General features: G+C 51.4%; 1 protein-coding gene across 1 annotated transcript in view; it reads left to right on the top strand.

Moving 5' to 3' along the window:
- Positions 1-22,349, top strand: part of Gabbr2 (gamma-aminobutyric acid type B receptor subunit 2) — a 356,326-nt gene that overhangs the window by 177,323 nt on the left and 156,654 nt on the right. Inside the window, 1 exon segment of the mRNA XM_052718497.1 lies at positions 11,447-11,548. Coding sequence (XP_052574457.1) covers positions 11,447-11,548 — 102 coding nt within the window.

Genomic DNA, 22,349 nt, shown 5'->3' on the forward strand with positions numbered 1-22,349 from the left:
AAGAGCGCTGGAGCCCAGCCTGAGAGAAGGGGGCTGCAAAGAAAGATCCGGAACTTTTAACTCTCTCTCCTCCCTGCCCTCTGACTCCTGCTGAGGCCTCTCTTGGGCCCTGTGGTGCCTGTCGAGTTCCTGTGGCCCTCCGACACCTGCCGAGACCTCTCATTAGCCCTCCAGCGCCTGCTGAGACCTGCCACCGGCCTCTTCACACCCGCTGGTCTCCTACCCTTCTGGTGCCTTCCGGAGTCCTTTTGGCCCTCTGCCTCCTGCGGGGCTCCCATTGGCTGTCTGAACCCTGCAGGCCTCCTATTGGCCCTCAGACCCCTGCGGGGCTCCCATTGGCTGTCTGAACCCTGCAGGCCTCCTATTGGCCCCTCAGACCCCTGCTGGGATCCCATTGGCTGTCTGACTCCTACTGGGCCACCCATTAGCCCTCATAGCCCCTGGATCCCATTGTTTTTCTGATACCTGTTGAGACATCCCCCCAACTCCCCACTGGACTAACAGAACTAGGGGTCTCGGGACAGTCGGAGATGCCGCTCATCAAAGTCAGTTTCCAGAGGGAGCAGGACCAGGCTGCTGCGGGTATGGGTGAGGACAAGGGTTGAGTCCCCGCAAGAGATTCTGCCTGGTTAGTGCCAGTGCTCTCTCCCTGAGTCAGGCCAAGCAGGCTAGACCGGTCACTGGGGGTGCTGTCTTGAAGAAGGTGTATGATAATGATCGGCGATGAGGCTCCCCGTTTTAGTCACAGGTGACTCTCACCAGTGATGGGAATAAGAGCTTCCTATAGAAGGTTCTAGACGTGGTGTCCATGGTAGTGCCCAGGGGGAAAAAAAAGGAATTTAAACTGGAAAGCCAGATTGGGGTACCCTAAAAGGGTGTCACTCAGTTTGTAAGAATGGGAGGGCCTACAAGGATCCATCCAGGGTCACACATACTCAAGGACCTGTCTTAGAGAAAAGAGGGCAGGGGCTTAGCACAGAGCTCAAAGAGAGAGAGGAAGCTGCCACGGGAGGGACTGGGACATCAGACAGAGGAGTGGACACCACAGTGGAGCTGTGGGCCACCCCGGGAAGTCATTCCACTGCTCCCCATTGACTCTGACTCCACGGGGTTCTCCTCTTTAGACTTCCGCCCCCGGCAACCAAGTGTGAATGGATTCGGGCTCTTTGGGCATCCTTCCATCCTGCGCTCACTCCTCATAGGCTTCCTGTGTGCCACACTGAGCAGGACCCCGCCTCCCTCCAGGATGCGAGGAGCTTGTGTGGAAAGGAACATGGACCAACCCCACCGCCGTCAGCTCCTTACAAGCCAACCCCAAGTCCAAGTACCCCCTTCTCAGACCCCGGCAAGGTGCCCCAAAGTCCAACTCGCTTTTGCCCACCCTCCCGTCTATGTTCCTGTTCTCAGTAATGGAGAAATAAGACACACTGTACGTCCTGGGACAGACGGGGTGCCGTCATGGAGAGAGAAAGCGGGTTCCCTTCAGGCAGCCCAGGGGAGGATGTGAGGGTCTACACTGAGCAGGACATCAGCTTCTCTGTAGGAGCCTCCCTTGGGTTTCTGGAGGCCCCATGTGTTCACTTCCTTGATGGCTGATGTGAAACAGAACGAACTGGAGATCGAAGCAACAGAAATGTGTTTTCTGTCCAGTCTGGAGTTCATGGGCTCTCAGTCAAGGTGTCAGCGGGGCTGCACCGGTCCTCACCTCTTCTGGCTCTGGTGGCTGCAGACAGGGCTTCACGTGACCATCTCCCTCCCGTCTGTGTCTCCACTCTCACCTGGCCTTTCTCTGAAAAGGAAACCCAGCACGGGCTGGTGGCAGCCACTCTGCTCTCCATCCTTCCTTACCTGTGGTGTCAGGTTCGCGGGTTCAAGATTAGGACTTCCGTCTGTCTTGACATCACCACCCAGCCTGCTGACTCTTCGGAGGGAGGGGTGCTGGTGCACAGCGAGGGATGCTCGTGCACGGGGAGGGATGCTCGTGCACAGCGAGGGATGCTAGTGCACAGCGAGGGATGCTCGTGCACGGGGAGGGATGCTCGTGCACAGCGAGGGATGCTCGTGCACGGGGAGGGATGCTCGTGCACAGCGAGGGATGCTAGTGCACAGCGAGGGATGCTCATGCACAGGGAGGGATGCTTGTGCACAGCGAGGGATGCTCGTGCACAGCGAGGGGTGCTCGTGCACAGCGAGGGATGCTCGTGCACGGGGAGGGATGCTCGTGCACAGCGAGGGATGCTCGTGCACAGGGAGGGATGTTAGCGAACAGCTGCATCTGCGCTCCCACACGGCCTGCACAGAGAGCACCGAATGCACGTCTTTGTGGAGTGCTGTCCTCTGCACTTAACATGACCGTTGTCCTCTTGAACTCTCAGCACTTGTCATCACCTATGTGTCACCTGCACAAAACTGGGCCCATTAATGTTCTACTGTGGCGGGGGTGGGGGTGGGGCTCATGACGGCCCAGCCCCACCCCTGAAGACACGTAAGTGGTCAGTGGTTACTGGAGGAGCGAGACAGTTCCTTTAGAGCAGCGGTTCTCAACCTGTGGGTCATGACCCTTGTGGGAGTCGAATGACCTTTCCACAGGGTTCGCCTAAGACCGTCAGAAAACATAAATATTTATATTAGGATTCATAACACTAGCAAAATTACAGATATGAAATGACAATGAAAATAATTCTATGGTTGAGGGTCGCGCCAGCATGAGGAACTGTATTAAAGGTCCCAGCGTTAGGAAGGCTGAGAGCCACTGCTTTAGAGAAACTTGCGTGTTGCCCAGGTTCCTGTTAGTGACTCTGACTAGAAGCCGTTGTGGGGCTGGACAGATGGCTCAGTGGGTAAAGTGCCTGCCACAGGCATGAAGCATCACAGTACATACACATGTACAACACATACACAAATACACGCCTGGAATCCCAGCACTGGGGTGTAAAGACAGGAGGATCCCAGGCCGGCCAGTCTTGTCGGTCGGTGAACTCTACTCAGTGAGAGACCCTGTTTCAGAAAACAAGGTGGAGAGTGACTGGAGAAGGTGTCTGATGTCACACACAAATATACACAAAGACACACATGAGTGTACACACACACACACACACACAGCTCTAAATAAATGAACATGCTTATTGGCCCACCAGGCTAGACTCTAGTGGGATTGCTTCTTTAGTCTTTGTTGCTGCCGTCTCTAGGGTGACTACTCAGAAAAAGTTCCCGTTGTGAACTAGGGCTCTCTAGAGGAAAAGAACTAATAGAATGAGTCTGTATGACACAGGGGATTATTAGGTTGGTCTGCACAGTGCAGGCTGGGTAGTCCAGCAATGGCTGTCTGCATGCCGGAGAGGCTGAGAACTTGTGAGATGCTCAGTCCACAAGGCTGGGTGCCTCGGCAGTCACAACCCGACCCTGCAGGCCTGGGAGATTGCTGCCGAGTCGCTCATCTTCAGTCACGTTGGGAGACTGAAGAAGCTGAGTTCAGATGTCTGTGAAGGATGGCAGAAGCCAGGCAGCACCGGAGTAGATGCCCTGGTCAGCAAGGAGCGAAGACATGCAGACAGCAGCCCTGCTCCTCCTTTGGCCTTCTTTACACCCGGGCCCTGCGGGAAAGGCTCTGCCCACCTTGGGGAGGGAATTCCCATCTCAGTTAATCCTTCCAGGAAACTCACAGGCCCGCACAGGTCCAATCAAGTTCACATCTACCATTAACCACCACACAGCACATCTTCCCTTGCACACTTGCCCTTCATTTCATTCATGCAGGTTCAACTCCAGCTACACAGTATTAAGCACTAACTTACCTGAAAGTAGGTGGATCTCTGTTCCCACAGGAGTGCCTTTCCACCACACAGAGAAACTTCTAAAAGGATTTAAGTGCATGGGCCAAACCTTAGGGGAGGGGATGAGCCAAAAATACCCCTCCTAGCTACTCAGAATTGCTCCAGCAACTTTAACATCCAAAGAGAACAGTGAATGGGATAAGCATAGTGTAGAAAAACCACAGACATTGGTGGTGAAAAAAAAGTCTCTGCTTAGTGTCCAGCTCCTGTTTGCATGCCTCTGGTGATGGGGAGCTCACCACCACTTTCCTCTTCACTAGAACACGTTCTTCTTCATTTTCTTCATCTTCTACGTCATTGTCCTCATTTTCTGCCCCCCACTTCTTCCTCCTTCTGGGTTTGAGCCAGGATCTACCTTCCTGGCCCTTCTCATTGTTGGTTCACTGGCTGCTTCAGGGTGTCCAGAACCAGGTGTCCCCTTCCCTGTGACAGCTCTTCCATTCTGAAGTCAGCCATCTCTTCCTGCCTTGATCTTCTCTGTGCTAATTTTCTAATTAGTTTAAATTAATGGTAGTTCCTGGGGAGCTGGAGCCCCAGTAAAAGTGACCTGAATTATTCAAACATTGGGACATTTCAAAGCCTATTTAGCCTAATTAGCATCTTAACTCCGTCGGCGCCCTCAGCATTGAAGGATCCGTATTTGCACACGCTCTGCGTGTTAATGGATTTTTTCTTGAATGAACTGTTTAATCAAGTGAAGACACATTTCATGAATGAATAGAAGTAAATCTATAATTATACGTTTTAGTCAGGTAAGAGGAGTGACATTTCAGCACAATCTGTCGCTATATATAGCGGGTGTATGCGAATGACAAAGTAAGTGGGTTACCTCGGCTTCCGTAGGAGAGCTGGGGACTCGTTTCGCTCTGAGTTCATGTCTAACCTAATTAGAATGTTCAGACTTATAAGTGCAGGTAGATCTGTCCCCACCTCCACCTGGAGCTCTGTCTTTCTGGATGATTCCTGGGCGGGGACGGTGGCCTTCATGGGAATGGTGTCCTGGGAATGGCTGACCGTCAGAGCTAGGTGTGTTGGAGTCTCAGGCACTCCCACTTCACCGGCTCTGAACCTGCCCTGCCTGAGACCAGTGGTCTGACCACGGATGCTTGGTCGGTACTTTTCAGACAAGATGTAGCTGAGATGGAGAGGACAGGAGAGGAGCCCCAGCAGCAGGGAAAGATGGGAGCCGGGACGTAGAGAGGGTGGAACCTCTGCCTCAGTCCTCAGCTGAGAACCTTTTCCCCTAAACTCAGAGCGAGGAACTTGAGCAGCTCACTGGACTCACATGGAAAACTTTATCCCACCAATCAGTTGGGAGACACCCAGGCATCCTCAGGTGACCCCGAGGCACGGCCATCTTCCCAGTGACAGGCCAGTGCGATCTTGTCTGCAGCTTCATAGAAAGGCCCTGGCCAGGGCTACCATGCCGCTGTACTCTGGTTCTCCACCACTGGGAACAAGGGAGACCATGTGTGCTTATCGTTTGAAGTTGCTGGGATAATTTTTACAGAGCAATAGAAGAGTGATACACATTATCAGTTACCCTCAGTGCTTCTGTAACTTGTGGCTTCTGGCAGCCTCCCATTCTCCCCTGGTCAGCCTTTGGAATCTCTCAGCTGGATCTCTCATTCTCAGCCTTTGGAATCTCTCAGCTGGATATCTCTCTCTCTCTCTCTCTCTCTCTCTCTCTCTCTCTCTCTCTCTCTCTCTCTCTCTCTCACACACACACACACACACACACACACACACACACACCTCATGTCTCACACTTCATTGACCCCCACGGCAACCTGAGTTATCACTGCATGCACAGCTCCACCCAGGTCAGTTCCTCTCTTGAATCCTCATAATGGCTTTCTGTAGCACTTAGATCACAGCACCTTTAATGTAAATTGCAAGGCTCACGTGATCTAGCCCCGCCCACCTCTCCTTTCTCCCTTTAATGTAAATCATAAGGCTCACGTGATCTAGCCCCGCCCACCTCTCCTTTCTCCCTTGCTTCATTCCCACGCTGTCCCCCCCAACAAGTCTTTTAGGCTCTTCTTTAATTCCAGGTTCAATAGTCTCTAGTTTCTGTACCATCTTCCTCCACCCCAGGACCTTTGCACATGCTGCTGCCCAGGCTGGGATACTTCCTGCTCCTCTTCTTGGCCTGAGTCTGACTCTGTTGCACTAAACTCAAGAGCCTCAGCAGGTACTCATGCATTCACCAGAGAAGCCATCTGAGGGATGCCTCCCTCACCCACTAGTGAGAGAGAGATGCAGGGCAGTGAGTAGGTCAGCGCCATGTTAGAAGCCCATCACTGGCTATCCCCAGTGCCTGAGCAGAGGAGATGTCAATGTCAGGCATGAACGAGCATGAGACAAATACATGAGACTGGAGAGACAGACAGATCTCATCCCGGAAAATCCAGGGCCCTTGAGAGTGGTTCATGAAAGCATGAAGTCCCAAAGCCAGTTAGTGGTTAGACAAGAGATGTGATTTCGGCCCCGGCAGTAGAGCTGACTGAGAACGAGGTCGGCAAATGTCCCCCTCACACACCCCAACTGCCTGGGCTTCATCCTGGGACTTCTGCACTTGGGCTCGAGATTGCCTTGCTGGGGGTCAGGCATCTGAGGCTGCCGTGGAGGATTGGTAGGGACAGGAGGGACTTCATTGGTTCTACATGTGGGCACCAGAGCATGGCGGGGACAGGAGCCTGGCAGGGCAAGCCTTCACAGGACCCAAGCAGTGTAGGGAAGACAGTGAGATTACTGGGAGATTTCCACATTGGCCCACATGGCCCAACACAAGGTTGTAATCATGATGAGAGTTTCTTGGAGGCCATGTTTGTGACTCAGTTACGTGGTTCTCCAGCATGGGTCACCTAGATACAACATCCTGTCACAGTATTTCTAGAAGGAACTCTCAACTTTATCATGATACAAGCATGATTCCCTGATTCCCATTTGACAGCTTAGGATTTGGGGTTTTGATCTTTTCTGGTGATATTTGGTAGAATACTCTCACACTGTGCAGGGAGCAGCAGCCATGTGACCCCAGGGACAGCTGAGCCTACAGTATCCTGAGCCACTGAAACATACGCTCCGCTATTCCATGGTTTTCCAATTTCTCAGTTTCGAACTCATCGGCCCCATCATACATCAATCAGCATCTTCATTTTATCTTTCCAGGAATGAAGGGCTTTTACTTTCCCAGAAAAACGTGTACTTGCTTTTATTAAATAGAAGCAAAAAGGATCATAGAATCTGAGGCCTGAGGTCTAAAGCAAGCAGATCAGACACTGGACCCATTACCCAGGAGAACCTGCAGGTTCAGGCCTAACCTGGGCATCTGGGGGACGAAGCAGTGGGTCTTCCAGTCCCCAAGTGAGGATGGGGTGGTACCTTACATTCTTCTATCCTCTACCTTGTTTCTTTCAAATGCCATTTAGTTGATTTTCTTTACTTGCCACCCCTGAAAGTCCATCAGAATAAATACCTGAGTTGAGCATAAACACTGAAGAGCTAAAGCAATGGGGGCTGACGGCTAGCAGGGCAACCGGGCACTGGGCCTGCTCTGAAGCACAGGCTGGAGTGTGGAAAGATCACCAGACTGAGTCTCCCTCGGTTGCTCATGGGTGAAATCCGAGGCAGGATGAGAACACCTTTAGGGTGGATTTATTCGTTTATCAAGCAAAATATAACACCGGTTCTCACACCTGGCCTGACACACTCATAGATACCTCAACCGCTGGGTCCTTTCTCACTTTTAAGCGGTGTACAGAACTCCGCAGCTTACAAAGCTATTCCACGGCTCCAGGATGAGCCTGGAATCCAGCCAATGAGCTGTTTGCCCATTGCCTCCATTTTCAGGTAGGAAGACCGAGGTTGAGAGGAAGCTGGGTCACCTCTCCAAATGTGAGTGACACACAGACAGAGAGCTGGGTCTCAACACTGCCTGCCCCTTGGGCAGTGAGCACACTGATTTGTGTTGCCAGCCACCCAGTGCCCGCCCGCACCCAAGGCAGGCAACACTGAGATGGGACCCACTTGTGACCGGAAGCCGTGAGGACATAGGACTGAGCTGTAATAGCAGAGGCAGCATTTTCCCATCTTAGTCTCTAATATTCTATCAGAGCAGAGGAAAAAATTGTAGCAGGGGCTGAAACGGAGCTTGGTGGTAGAGCATTTGCCTAGCATGCACCAGGGCTGCCACGCTCAGCTCTTTTCTGCTGTGGGATAAAATACCATGACCAAAAACGACTCATAGAGGAGTTACTTGGGCTGATGGCTGCTGAGGCATAGCATCCATAACGGCAAGGAAGGCTGGTGGCCACAGCAAGATTGAGAGCTCACATCTCAACCTAACTGGACGTGGAGGGAGACCATGATTTCTAAAAGCAAGGTTCCAAGTTCTAAAGGGTCCATAACCTCCCCCAAACAGCGCCACTGACTGGGGACCATATGTTCAAATGCATGAGTCGTTTCTCATGCAAACCACAACACCTGGGTTCTGTCCCCAGTACCTCCAACAAAACAACCACACCGGATGCAGAGTGTTTCTTCCTGCTACAAAATGTCCCTCGTGAACCATCTCCAGCATCTAGAAAACCATAGAGCAAAATGAACACCCAGGACCGTCAAGTGGAATTCACAAATAACCACCTGCATCTTTCTCTCAAGGAAATAAAGCAGGGCGGCTCCCTCTGGCATGCCTGCTCCCCTTCCTTGGCAGTGGCTTTCTGACTGCCAGTGACATGCAGGGCCAGATTGTCCAAAACCATGTTGATGTGTGCTTTAGATGGATCTTCTGAATGCTAACATAAGAAGGTCTATTTTGTTTGTTTTGTTTTGTTTTTTCAAGATAGGGTTTCTCTGTGTAACATTCCTGGCTATCCTGGAACTTGTTTTGAAAACCAGGCTGGCCTTGAACTCACAAAGATCTGCCTGCCTCTGTCTCCCAAGTGCTGAGATTGAAGGCGTGCACCACCTCTGTCCAGCTAAAAAAGTTTATTTTATTGGGATGAAGTATACAGAATACCTTGGCCATCTGTAAGTGCATGGCAAAAAGGGCCTTCTCAAGTTACATAACTGCCATGTTACACATCTCCTGAACCTTTGCACCAGCCTAAACTGAGGCTCTGAGCCCATTAAGTACCAAATCTATTCTGCTGCCCACCCCCAGTGACTGTCTCTAGGAATTTGCCTCTTCCAGGTACCTTGTGTAATTGTCTTTCTTTAGATTAACCAATTGTGGTAGTTTGAATGTAATGGCCCCTATAAGCTCTTAGGGAGTGGCATTATTAGGAGGTGTGACTTTGTTGGAGTAGGTGTGGCTTTATTAGAGGAAGTTTGTCATTGTGAGGGTGAACTTTGAGGTCTCTTATGCTCAAGCTACACTCAGTGTAGACAGTTCACTTCCTGTTGCCTGCAGATCAAAATGTAGAACTCTCAGCTCCTTCTCCAGTACCATGTCTGCCTGCACACCACCATGTCTCACTAAAATGATAATGGACTAAACATATGAAACTGTCAGCCACCCCCAATTAAATGTTGTCCTTTATAAGAGTTGCTGTGCTGATGGTGTCTCTAACAGCAATAGAAACTCCAACCAAGACAGCCATGCATGTTGTAACATACACAGAATCTCAATCTTTTTGAAGGCTGAATAGTATGTCACTCTGTGTGTGCACACCATGTGTTTATAGTGCCCATCCAGCAACAGACACTTGGGTTGCTCCCACTTTGGGGCTCTTGTGAATAATGTCCTGGGAATGTGGATGTTACAGTTGGAAGGCAAAATCTCCCCCATGGGTTTATGTGTTTGACTACTTGGTCCTCCATTCATAGTGCCATTTAGGGAAATTGTGGAACCTTTAGGAGATGGAGTCTCACTGGAGAAAGTGGGTCACTGGGGGCCAGGCCGTGAGGGTTGTAACCTGGCTCCAGTTCTGGCCTGAGACCTCCCTGATTCCTAGTCTGTTGAGATGTGAGAATTCCCTACTGCACACCTCACCACCGTGAACTCCTCCATCATTTTCTGCCATGATGGACTGTGCCCTCTCAGACTGTGAGCCAAAACAAACCCTTCCTCAGAGTTGCAGAGATGACTCAGTGGTTATGAGTGCTTGCCACTCCTGTCTCTAGGAATTTTAGATAACCCAAGTTCATTTCCTAGGACCCATGTTAGACAGCTCAGAACCATCTGTAACTCTAGCTCCAGGATTTCTCTAACAGGCAACCACACACGTGTGGCATACATTCACACACACACACATACACACACACACACACACACACACACACACACACACACACACACACACACGATAGGTAGATAGATGATAGATAGATAGATGATAGATAGATAGACAGATAAATGATAGATAGATAGATAGATAGATAGATAGATAGATAGATGATAGATAGATAGAATATTAAAAATAAAATGAAAAACCCTCCCTCCTTCAGTTGCTCTGTGCTCTGGCAGATACCTTGACAGAGTACTGAAAAAATCAGCTGGCACCCAGAGTGTACATGACAAGTCCCTGCTGTCATTTCTTGGGGAATTATTCCCAGGAGTGGACTTGCTGGAGCAGGTGGTAATCACTGTTTGGTTTTCTGAGGCACTGCGTTTTGTTTCCCAGAATCCTGAACCACTGTACACTCCCGGGGTGGTTCCCAAGGGCTCCAGGGCTCTCATCCTCCCAAACACTTGTTGCTGTCTGGCTTGACAGTGGCCATCCCCGCAGAGCAAGCGAGATGTGCTTTTCAGAGTCTCCTCCTCTTGGGCTCAGCGAGAGGAAGGTCACACCCGGGGGACAAGGTCACTAGCAAGTCAGAAATAGCAAAACACAGAAGCTGGGTCCTGACCTCTCATCTATCCCTTCTTAACAGCCCCATAGTATGGGGTCCATTGTTGCATGTCAGGGGCACCCAGCCAGGTACACTCTTCAGCCAGATACCTCTTGTTCTGTTTAATCCAAACTTTAAACAAAAATCAACACCAAAATATATAGGGGGGTTGATATGGGAAAAGCCTGGATTTCTGATTTCTTCCCCTAAAGTGTCCTGGGCCTGTTTCCAGCATGGCAATGGGACAGCAGTGGCTGTCCTTAGAAGGCCATGTGGTCTCTAGGGTGCCACAGTACCCCTGAAAGTCCTGACATCTTTCCACACTGGCTGACCATGACGACATGGCAGTTGGCAGCCTCTGCCTTGTAGGCACATGCGCAACCCAGAGGTCAGAACCTCATGGTCAGATGCCACCATTCCCTCCCCCACTCCGCTCTGTATTGTCCCTCTGGAGTCTTGGCTGTGTCTTCACTGCCACAGAAGCCATACTGGAGCTTACACTGCAAAACATAAACAAGGTACCGTTAGACGGCCTGACCCAGGCCAGGCAACGTGGGGGTGCTGGCCAGGCCATCTCTTCGTCTTGCCTCTTCTAGGAACTCTGAGGACAGGCAGCCCAGCCTTGCCTGGGGCCATGTCGTATGTCACCTACAGGCTGTGCTCCCTTCTGATCCTCAGTGGTGTGGAGAAAATCGCTCCCCAATTCGGCCAACCCTGATGAGTGGGCCCTTCCTGGCAGCAGCCGACCCAAGCTCTTGATTTGTCTCTGTCCACAGGTGAGGAACGACCTGACTGGGGTTCTGTACGGGGAGGACATCGAGATCTCAGACACAGAGAGCTTCTCCAATGATCCCTGCACCAGCGTCAAAAAGCTCAAGGTAAGTGCAGCCTGTCACTAGGGACAGTGGCGCCCCCAGGGGGTCCGCACGCTCTGCCAGAGCCCTGACTTCATTGTAGGCCTCAGAATCAGTTCTTCCTTCTGACATCTCAGACCTCAGGAGTCAGCCTCCTTGAGCTTCCCCGCGGATTGCTGTCCAGCTCTGACAAAGGTCACTGATAGCCAGGCTCTGTGCCCCTGGAACTTGTGTGGCTATTCCACCCCTCAGCCATGCTTGAAGGGCAAGCAGGGCACCCACACATGTTGTCTCTCTTGCAAAGGGGCAGGAGCCAGGAGCTATCTGGCCCGTCAAAAAGCACGGCTGTTAGGGCTGAGAGGCCATCTCCCGATCCCACCCAGCGTCAGTCACTCTAGGGACAGAGGGAGACAACTTGAGTTTCCCCCCATCGTAAACATGTCTTCCTTCCACTGTCTACTGCGAACTCCAGCCCCTACCAGGTGCCGGCCCCTCTCCTGGGTTCCCAGATATTATCACACCCCACCCCTGTTCTCAGGCTGACCACAGCGTGGCCAGGAAGAAGGTCCACTCTCGAGGGAAAATGAGGGGTCTAGGGCAAAAGGAGGGAGAAGTGACTCATGCCACCAGGGGAAAGGGGTCAGACCTGACTCTAAGGAAGAGAGCGCTGGATAGAGGCCCAGCAGGATCCCAGGCTGCAGGCTGCAGATGCAAGGGTAGCATGCATGCTCTGCTGTGGGAGCATCAGAGTTCTGCTCCAGATACAAGGGTAGCAGGCACGCTCTGCTGTGGGAGCATCAGAGTTCTGCTCCAGATACAAGGGTAGCAGGCACGCTCTGCTGTGGGAGCATCAGAGTTCCACAGAACATGGGGCACTGGGGGAAGGAATACCAAGGTGATGCTGAGGCTGGAAGCAGCTCCAGGCCTCAACAGCTAAGCACTCAGCTAAGAAACTCGCTCTTCTCCTGAGGGTGGAGGGAAGCAGTCCTCAAAGCTGTGGACTCCTCTCTCCCTTCCCTTCCCTCATGGCCACTGGGAAAGTTGTTAACATGAAGATCCCACATGCCAACTGCTGGTGCTTTTTTTGACTCTAGGGGGTCCAAGGTTCCCCTTGACACAGCACGTGATGTCTGTGAACCACAGGCCATAAGATTTCTCAGTTCACTGATGGGATTCCAGAGCTCAGAGCTGGGGAGCCAGGGCACTCAGAAGAACCCCACACCTCCTGATTTCCTCCTCCAAAATAGACAAAACCTTTGGCCCTGGAGGTCTCTGCAGATGAGAAACAGCCCCTGGGGACAACCCAGGTTGCCACAGCCCAAGCTTTCCCTCCATGTTGCCAAGGACTGTGCTGTTGCAGGGTCTAGATAGGCCCTGTGGAGCCTGGAGGACGCAGGCCAGTGGGGAAGGGGGCTATGCTGTGCCAATCTTGTTCTGCCACATGCAGAGTGTCTCCCCAGAGCAGGCTCCTGAAATAGCTCCTGGCCTCCGAGGCCCAGCTGAGTTCTGAGGGCTTTGGAGTTGAAAGACAGCATGGGCAGAGCCGAGGTGTTGAGATCCGGGGTGGAACAGGGCGCTCTGCTCATCAACCAAGTTCAACTAAAAAAGAGGTGATGGAAACAGTGCCGAAAACAGCAGCCAAAATACCCAGCCTTTCCAGCCTCCAGCCCTTGACTGGCCACCCACACAGAGCTCGCCACTGACCCGAGGCTTGACCCTGTGCCTGTCATTTCTTCATGTGAGCTTCCCAAAGTCAATTTTAGATCGATTTCACTGAGGGTCAAAGGGGGTTGGGTAACCCCTCAAGTCCTACAGGGAAGGTGGAGGCCTAGAATTCCACCTGGAGTCTGGTGGTACCTCTGCCCAGCTGCCCCAAGTGCCCTGTGCAGCCAAGGTTTGGAGAAAAGATCCTAGCACTGCCTAGCTCAGAGGCCAGGGCCAGGGGCAGGGGCATTGCTCCATCTCCTGACTGTCTCCATCTCACAGACCCACATCCGTGTTTGTTTCCTGGGGCTGTTTTCACTAAGGTGCAGCACAGTGCAGCTTAGCAGCAGGCCTGGTTCTAGAGGTTGGGGTGAGGGCAGAGGTCGGGGTGTGGGCGGCACTGTGTGTTCTCCAAGCTTACCTTTCCCTCAGCCTCTGGTGTCCACAGTCCTGGGAGCTCCTGGCCTACAGCTGCCAAGTTCCAGCTCCACCTCTTATGGCACCACCCCCCTTCTCCATACTGTTCTCTGATCAGGACACACTCCTCAAGCTGAGCCAGGAGGCAACCCTATTCCATTGTAGCCGAATCCCAGTTAAAAAACATCCTCTGCCACTGACCCTGTGTTCGCATTGAGGTCCCATTCCAGAATGCTGGGGTTAAGCTTTCAACGTATCTTGTGGGGGGCAGGAGGAGACAACCTACCACATTAGACAGACTACCCATCTCCTTATCCCAGCGCCCACGTCTCCCATTAAAAGCTTCTAGAAGCATTTCTCATGACCTGCAACCAAACCTAATTGCTCAGTGAGCTGCATGTGAGTGTCTAGACAGCAAAGACCACTGAGGAAATGGGGATAACATACTCAGAAGAGAGAACAGGCGGGAAGCTCTGGAGAGCCTGGAAGAAAGACTTGCCTCTGCTTCCGTGTGGGCTAAGTGAAGCGGGGATGCAGAGGACCAGGAAGAAGAAGAAGCTGCGTACCAGATCATGGGACAGGAATCTGCAGCAGAGGCAGCGGAGAGCAGAGCCAGGGCTGAGAGGGAAAAAAAAAAATCAATGGCATGGAGGATGCACTTGAGACGCTCTTCCAGAATTCAGAGGAAATGGTTGGCACGATCAATCCAATGAGAGAGAAGATGACGGTGAGAGACTGGAGACGAGGGCCGAGAGGACACCAGGACAAGAGGTGGGACCAAAATAGAAGCCCAGGAGCAGCAGCTCACCGGGCAGCCAGAACCTGGTTTCTAGTACATTCCGCAGTAAGGCAACAGGGACAACTGCAGGAAAGGGAACTGGGAAGACCGATAAAGTACAAGCACAAGGACAGCGTTCTGTCCCCAGAAACCCACATCAAAATCCAGGCATCCTTGTAATCCCAATGCTGGGGGTGGGGGCGGGGGAGACCCGTGGGTCTCTGGGGCTCACTGGCCAGCTGCCCAGTCCAAGGGGTTAGCTCCAGGTTCAGTGAGAGGTACTGGCCACCTCTCAGGAGAAATAGTACCTAAGATTGGCCTCTGGCCTCAACACTCGTGCACACACAGGTGAATACATGCACACATCTAAACACGCACACTATACGGAGCAAATCTAGATCATACAAAATTGCCGACATTGGACCATTGGTGAACTACAAAATCCACATTTAGCTCAGAAATGTGAAACTATGTGTCCTGCCTAGCTGGTCTCTGCATCCTAGCCACTTTGGTATAAGAAAGGACACCTGGACACATGTTGGCAAATGTTTTGATGTACAAACTTTAAAGACAAATCTTGCAAATATCTAGGCAGAGATGTGTAGGGTGGAGGGCAGGGAGTCAAACTTCCCACAAGGCTCTCAAACCCAGGCTGCCCTCTACCCTTTTTGCAACATGAGACCCCAGGGTTAATGGAGCCGCTGGGACATACTGTGTGAGCCTCACATCATGTACCAGCCGGGAAACCTTCTGGAAGTTGATCCTGAGAGCCAGCTGGGAGCAACAGCACGCTTTATAGCTGAGGTCAAGATAGAAACAGCCACGTGGGAAACATAGACTCTGGGAAGAGAGAGATAAGTCTAAATAATTGCTGTAAATGTATAGACGGATGGGAAAGAGCATGCGGCTTCCCACAGAATGCAGGAACATGGGCAACAATACCGGAGACGTGAAATCCAAATTGCACTCTCAGAGCCTGAGAAAGGGGAGATTTTAAAAAAACGGGCACCAAACTCTTGGTCTCCTTAAGAGAAGGGACAGTTTTAAAAGAGGCAGTTTCAGAGCCAAGTCTCACAGTCGAGGAGGTTGGGGTGACCTGAGTAGTGGAGCCTGGCTAGTGTGAGGCCCTGGGAACACTCTCTATCACCACCTAGAATCTAAAATCATAGAGAAACCTAAGATAAGCCCGAGTTGAAGGGCCCTCTGAACAACATGGTGGTAAATGGAACCCAAAGCTACCAAAGCATGGAAGACAAGAACAAGGAAAATCTGGTCCATGTGTCCAAACAGAAAGCAAGCCTCTAAACCACAACATTCCAAACAGGCCTTTGCAGACCAGACAGTAATCCTGACCAGAAATTCAAGCTGGTCAACTTCACCATGAAAATGCCAGTGGTCCCAGATTGTGCTTTTTGCATTTGTTTCTAGTTGTTTGTTTGTTTGTTTTTGTGGTGTGTGTGTGCGTGTGTGTGTGTGTGTGTGTGTGTGTGTGTGTGTGTGTGTGTGTGTGTGTGACAAGATCTATGTGGCCCAACCTGGTCTTGCCTCCGCCTCTTGAGTTCCTGAAGTATGGAATACGCAATGGTGTTCTCTCCCAACAATTTGCAGAGCAGGCCTGCTACAGATGAGGGGACAGCCCTGAGGTGACCGAGTACAGTCTGTCACTGCTGCAGAAGGCAGCTTGATGAAATACAGAGCCGGCCTATAGGACTCCAAGGAGACAGGCAAACACAGAGCAGGGAGCACCCTTTTAGCTCTCCCCCATTTTTTACAGTTACATACATAACTGACATTTGCATTTTTAATGCTTGTTAAGTGCACTCTCGGAGCTGCGTAGCCCTCCCATGGTGCCCATTTCTTCCTCATCCCGAACAGAAGTTCGGCACAGACTTGGAATCAAGCAGGCCTGCACTCACTTCCTCTCCCTCCCTCAGATATCACCATCCACCAAACAGGCTCACATGGTGGCCCTCACAGGCAGAACACTCTCACAAGACTGAAGAACAGGCAGCTGATGCCATATGAGAAACCCAAAAACAACTAAGCAAGAAAATTATGAGAATCGAGAAATAAATTCATGGCATGAAAGTTCCTGTAAAAGCCATGAAAAGCTAGGTTACTGTGAACTCCATGTGGCCCCAGGAACCACAGAGCAATCACCATGTGGTCATCAGTGGAGAGGGTAGCCTTGTGCCTGAACTACTGCTAGGAAAGCAGGGGCATCTGTAAGCTGCTTTTCTGTCTCTGATCTCTTTACAGCCTGTCCCCTGTGGCCTCAGCCCATGCTTCTGCTTCGACACCCAGGACAGACACTGTCCAGTACTTGCTTTGTTCTCATAGATTTATTCATTCTTTTAATCCTCCCAGTTACTGAACAGTAACAGTCAGCAAATGATGGCCAATGGGCCAAGTCTGGCCCTCTATTCAGTTTTATAAATAAAGTTTTATTGTCACACATTCATTTAAAACATTGCTTTTGGCTGCTTTTATGCTAGGTTGGTAGAACAGAGTAATTGCCACAGAGAGTAATTGCCCATGAAACCTAGATGATTTACTACCTGGTCCTCTATCGGGAGTGTTATTATCTCCATTTTACAAGTTGAGAAAGTGAAGCTCAAGGAAATTAACACACACTGGAGGCCATGCAGCAGGCTGGTGGCGGTTGCAGCACAGGAATGAGGCTACAGGGGGGCATGCAGCAGGCTGGTAGAGGGGGCATGCAGCAGGTTGGTGGAGGGGGCATGCAGCCACCACAACCTGGTCCCAGCCTGGTGCCCATTTGCTCCTCAGTGGCTAGAGGATTCTTCCGTAGTCTCTGAACATTCTGGAGAGTGCTTGTATCCAAAGAGTTAAAGGCAGTCTTTTCCTCATGAGCTTTCTCAGCAGCAAAGCAGGAAGGAGGTGGCTTTGTGGCTTACACTCATGGAAGGGAGGAAAGGGGAAGGTCATCGGAGTCAGCACGGACCAGGCTGGGCAGAAAGCCCGAGTACTCACCTTTAAACGCCTGTGAAAGGCTGGGCGCCAGCAATGCATCATGGGGAATTCTACCTGCATCCCACAGACCACACGCAACCCAGGCTAGCTATGAACGAGGTCTGACACAAAACTGTAAACTTTTTAGAACATTCTGAGATGTTTTTGCAGTTCCTCTTTGTAACTAGGCTGTGCAGTTGAGTATAAACGTAGATGACGTCATGGAGTCGAATCTCACTGTCAAAAGACTTGGTACACCTGCTGGAACCAGGTTTCTGACTCTAAAAAGAGGAACCTATTTTTGAGTGAGTCACAAAAATAGCCCAACACTGGGAAGCATTCCTGTGGCTCAGGGAGAACAGAGGGGAACCAACATTGTCCAGAAAAACTATCAGCAGGTCAGCAGTGGCTAAGAGATCCCGAGGACCACCAAAGAGGAAAGGACATTAGAGTCCCTCTCAGCTTGGCACCCACAGGTCAGAGGGAGGTACATGCATTTCTTACTGCTGGTGGGACAAAGCTATGTGGTTACAAACCATACAGATGTGTCTTTCTGGCCTCGAGGCTAGAAGCCAAGCATGAGTCTTGGCGGGCCAAGATGGAGTTGTCCCCAGGGATGATTCATCCTGGACATTAGAGGAAAGGTCATTGTCTCTGTGCCCTGACCAGTGGCCTCTCCCTCTGTCTTCAGAGACACCACTGTCACCCAGCCTGCCTCTCCATTTATAAGTACCCTTGTGATAATACTGCGCCTGCCCAGACCATCCAAGAAAACTCCCTGTCTCAGATCTGCTGCCTTAGCTCCTCCTGAAGCTTGAGCCTCATGCCATGGGGCATTACATCCGCAAAGAGTCTGGGACTGGGATGTGCATGTCTGTGGGAGGCCTCTACTCTACACAAAGACAGCCTGAAGGTGCACCCTCTCGGCCTTTGCTCCATGGGAGAGCCCTAGTCAGGATTGGTTACTCCTTTCCCTGACTGTCCAAGAAGGTCTTGGTGGGGACTGTCCTCCTTTCCCTGAACCAACCACCCCCACATCTGTACAAACAGGAAGCCCAGACCAACCTCTGGAAATAGATTTGCCTGGGCCCTGAGGGTGCACAACCAAAGAATAACCATGGTGCATTGGCCCCGAGGCCAACTTTGCTCAGAGACATGGAGAAGAAAGCGCAGTATTTTTATCTGGAGCCAGATATATTATTGGAAAGCTAAATATACAGGAGTTAAAGGAATGTCACACATTGCCGGTGGGCTGCTGTGGGCTGTCCCCTTTCCACACTCTTCCTGGATGTGAAGACATGTTTCCTGCTTCTGTGCCTTTAGGGGTATGTCTGGCGGGAGGGGCAGGAAAGGTCCAAGGCAAATTTTGGTTAAATAAGGAAGTATTCATCCTGAAGGGATCAGCCTGTCTGAGCCAGGACTTTAGAGACAGTCTCGGATGGTCCTTGCAGCCCATGCCAGGCCAGCCTCAAGTAGCTTGGTGGCTCATGTCACCTCATCCTCTCACAGTGGTGAAGAGAAGGGACCTGCAGGAGACTCCCGGTGACCTAGAGGTCAGTGTCAGGTGACCCTGACCTTCCTTGCAGGATCCCACACTTGGGTGGCAGGAAGGCTGTCGAGCTGTGCTGGGCCCTCAGGGTGCTCATGTCTAGCCTGCCTCTCTCATGACTCAGGATGGCGTGTGTCATGACCTTGCCTCTCATTTGCCTGGCTTCTCCATGAGTGGCTTTTTAGACTTAATGCTGAGCGCTGCAGCCCAGGCCAGTTGGGGAGGGGGTTGTCTCATTCAGCCTGGGCGCTCTAGGCAGGATGTGTGGCCAGCCCTGAGGTTCTGGGACCACACTTAGCTGGCATCTAGGTGTATGCCACCACTCCCCGCCACCTGTGTGCTTTGGAATCCAGAGTCGGAGTCCCCTGGAGCTGAGCCCGGGGTGTCCTAGCTGGTTTTGGATGTCAGGTTGACACAAGCTAGAGTCATCAGAGAGGAAGGAGCCTCAGTAGAGGAAATGCTTCCTAAAGATCCAGCTGTAAGGCCTTTTCTCAATTAGTGATCAATGTGGGAGGGCCCAGCCCGTTGTGAGTGGTGCCATCCTTGGGCTGCTGGTCCTGGGTTCTGTAAAAAAGAAAGCTGAGCAAGCCAGGGCAAGCAAGCCAGTAAGCAGCTCCCCTCCATGGCCTCTGTATCAGCTGCTGCCTCCGGAATCCTGCCCTGTTTGAGTTCCTGCCCTGACTTCCTTCAGCGATGAACAGCAATGCTGAAGTGTAAGCCTAATATAAACCCTTTCCTCCCCGACTTGCTCTTTGGTCAGAGTGTTTCGTTGCAGCAATGGAAACTCTAAGAGACTGGGCAGTGTGTGAAAGTGGCTGATAGAGCATGTATACTCAGAAGAAGGCTAGAAGCAGGATGAGGCCCAGAACACCAGCAGACACCCCATAGACCTGGTACCTATACATTGTCTTTGTACAGAAAGACAGGCAAACTAGAGTTAAAATCGTTCAATGGATTGGGTGGTCAGAAGTGTGTGATTTTAGGTCCCTTAAGGATCCTGGAGACAAGGGGGTTCAGAACAATAGACACAAGAGAGCCAAGAAAAGAGAAAGGACATCTACCCTGGGCTAGGGCATGTCCTGTGTGTCCATGGGGATTCTGAGAATTGGGAGTCTGAGACAGGGTTCCGGGTGTGAGGATTTGAGCTCACTCCTCACTTCCACCCCACCCCCATGGCCGCTTCACTCCACATGCCCTTTCTGGGGCAGTGGCCTCACAGGGTGTGAATGCAAGTTTCTATGTAAGTGTTGTACCCAGGACCATCAATCATGGCAATTGTCATCTGTTCTGAGTCATCCTTCTTCACTCCAGGAGGCCCCAGCAGAGTCCGGTCATGTAAGCTTGGGATTTTCCCTCAGCCATGGACTTGTTCTCCGGAGATTGCAGCTCTGTTCTGTCATTCTCGCCCACAGGGGCAGGCCTGGCTCTTCCTTCATTTGTCTTGCACTTACTTACTTATTTTTCAGTACAGGGGTTTGAATCTAGGGCTTCACACATGCTATAGCAGGGAAGTTCTGTTCAGCTGGGCTGCAGGCTCTCTCCATAGCCTGGGGTGACTTCCAATGTGTGATCCCCCTGCTGTAGCTGAGATTACAAGCCTGCTTCATCTTCATCAAGCCTTATTCTTGGTCCTTCTCAAACTGCCCAAAGTCCTGAGATCAGGAAAGTAAGTTCCAGCCCCGGCCGGCAGGGGAGGCAGCGTTGGCCAGAGATAAGGCCATGGCCTATCTAGATTTTATTTTTCAGCTTCTGGACTTCCAGGAAGAGGTTCATGTTCTGGGCAGTGACAAATGTGATTCTGGAGCTTGTAATGGGTGTGGGGTGTGTGTGTGTGCTATCCATCCTCCCTAGAATTTCTTTCTCCCTGACCCCAGAACCCACACACAAGTGCCACTCCAGGGCGAGGGAACACCACTCTTCACCGCCTTAATCCTGGATGAATGTGTCCCACCCAAGAAGTGACCCCCAACACTTCACCTGCTCTCAAGTCTGCAACTCCCTAAGGACCAAATTTCCTCTCCATCCCTTGTCCCAGGCTCCTCCTTGCTCTCCTAGCTTGGGAACAGGCCCTTCCTACTTTCCAGAAGCATAGTAGACAGGAATAGCTTTCTACCTGAGGGACTTACTGGTTCCCAACAGTGTCTTTCTTTGGGGCCCTCTGAGGGTCCTACACACCAGAGTTAGAGTCCAGCTCTGGGTGCTACACAGCTAGGGAAAGCCACTGGCCTCTTTAGGAACTTCTTGGATCCATGACTCCTCAGGCCCATCTAAACCTGACAGCTTGAGAACCTATAGCCAAGGGGTCTTTGCAGCATAGTTGTCATGGCAACAGAGACATTACCTGGACCAAATGGAACGGCAGAACTAGTTGCTTACCTGTCAGCAAGTGGTGAGTTGGTCACCATGAAGATGTGGATCCTTTGGTCCATTTGAGGAATGGACATGTGATCCCAGTTAGCACCAGGCCCCAGACTAGTAGGGTGTCAGTAAGCAGCCAAGAGCCCACCATGGGGTCCAGTGCTGTATCAGCATCCTCCCCCTGCATCAGACCACATGCTTGCTTATCATTACATGCATCATGCCCATCACTACATGCATCATGCCCTGTGCTGGCTCAGGAGCCAGGGGGTCAGGAGAAGATTTTTTAAAAAGTATATTTGGGCCATGATGGAGGGAAGCGTAGGTGCCTCATCCCAGAGGAGAATGGCTACTGGGCTTGATGAGTCAGTGACATGGCAAATAAGGGAGCCCGAGCTAAAACGAGGGATGAGCAGCTGTGATTCAGGAGAATACAAGGAGAGAGAAGGACACTCGGGATGTACAGCTTGTACAAAAGAGGGAACAGAGCGAGGGAGGGAGCATGGATGGATGGATGGATGGATGGATGGATGGATGGATGGATGGTTGGTTAGTGGGTGTATGAATGGATGGAGATATATGGATAGATGGGCAGATGGATGGATGAGATGGTAGGTAGATGAATGGATGGGTAGATTGGTAGACGGATGGATGGATGAACTGGTAGACAGATGGGTGGGTGGATGAATGGCAAGCAGGTGTGTCTACAGAATAGTTCTCTATTACTCCATAGAAAAGTAGGGGAAATGTGATGCAGGAGACAGTTGGTGAAGAACCTCAAGCTATCAAGAGACTCAAATGAGTGTTTGATCTACCTTGGGGAGCCATGTCAGATTTCTTCAGTCAGATCTGGAGTTTGCTAGGATTCTCCCTCTCTGTAGAGGCCACTGGACATGGTAGGTGGAAGGCATGGGCCCAGATAGTCTCTAAGGGAAGAGAAGTGGTGACCAAACCCGGGGCATAGGGTTGCAGGGACAGGCTGGCTCTGGAGCTGGTGAACAGGTGGAACCAGCAAGCTGAGGGCCTGGGACGTAGGAGGGGAAGGA

The sequence above is a fragment of the Peromyscus californicus genome, unplaced genomic scaffold, assembly GCF_007827085.1.
Source record: "Peromyscus californicus insignis strain IS unplaced genomic scaffold, ASM782708v3 Scaffold_5__1_contigs__length_169319896, whole genome shotgun sequence".
In the NCBI taxonomy this organism is placed as follows: Eukaryota; Metazoa; Chordata; class Mammalia; order Rodentia; family Cricetidae; genus Peromyscus; species Peromyscus californicus.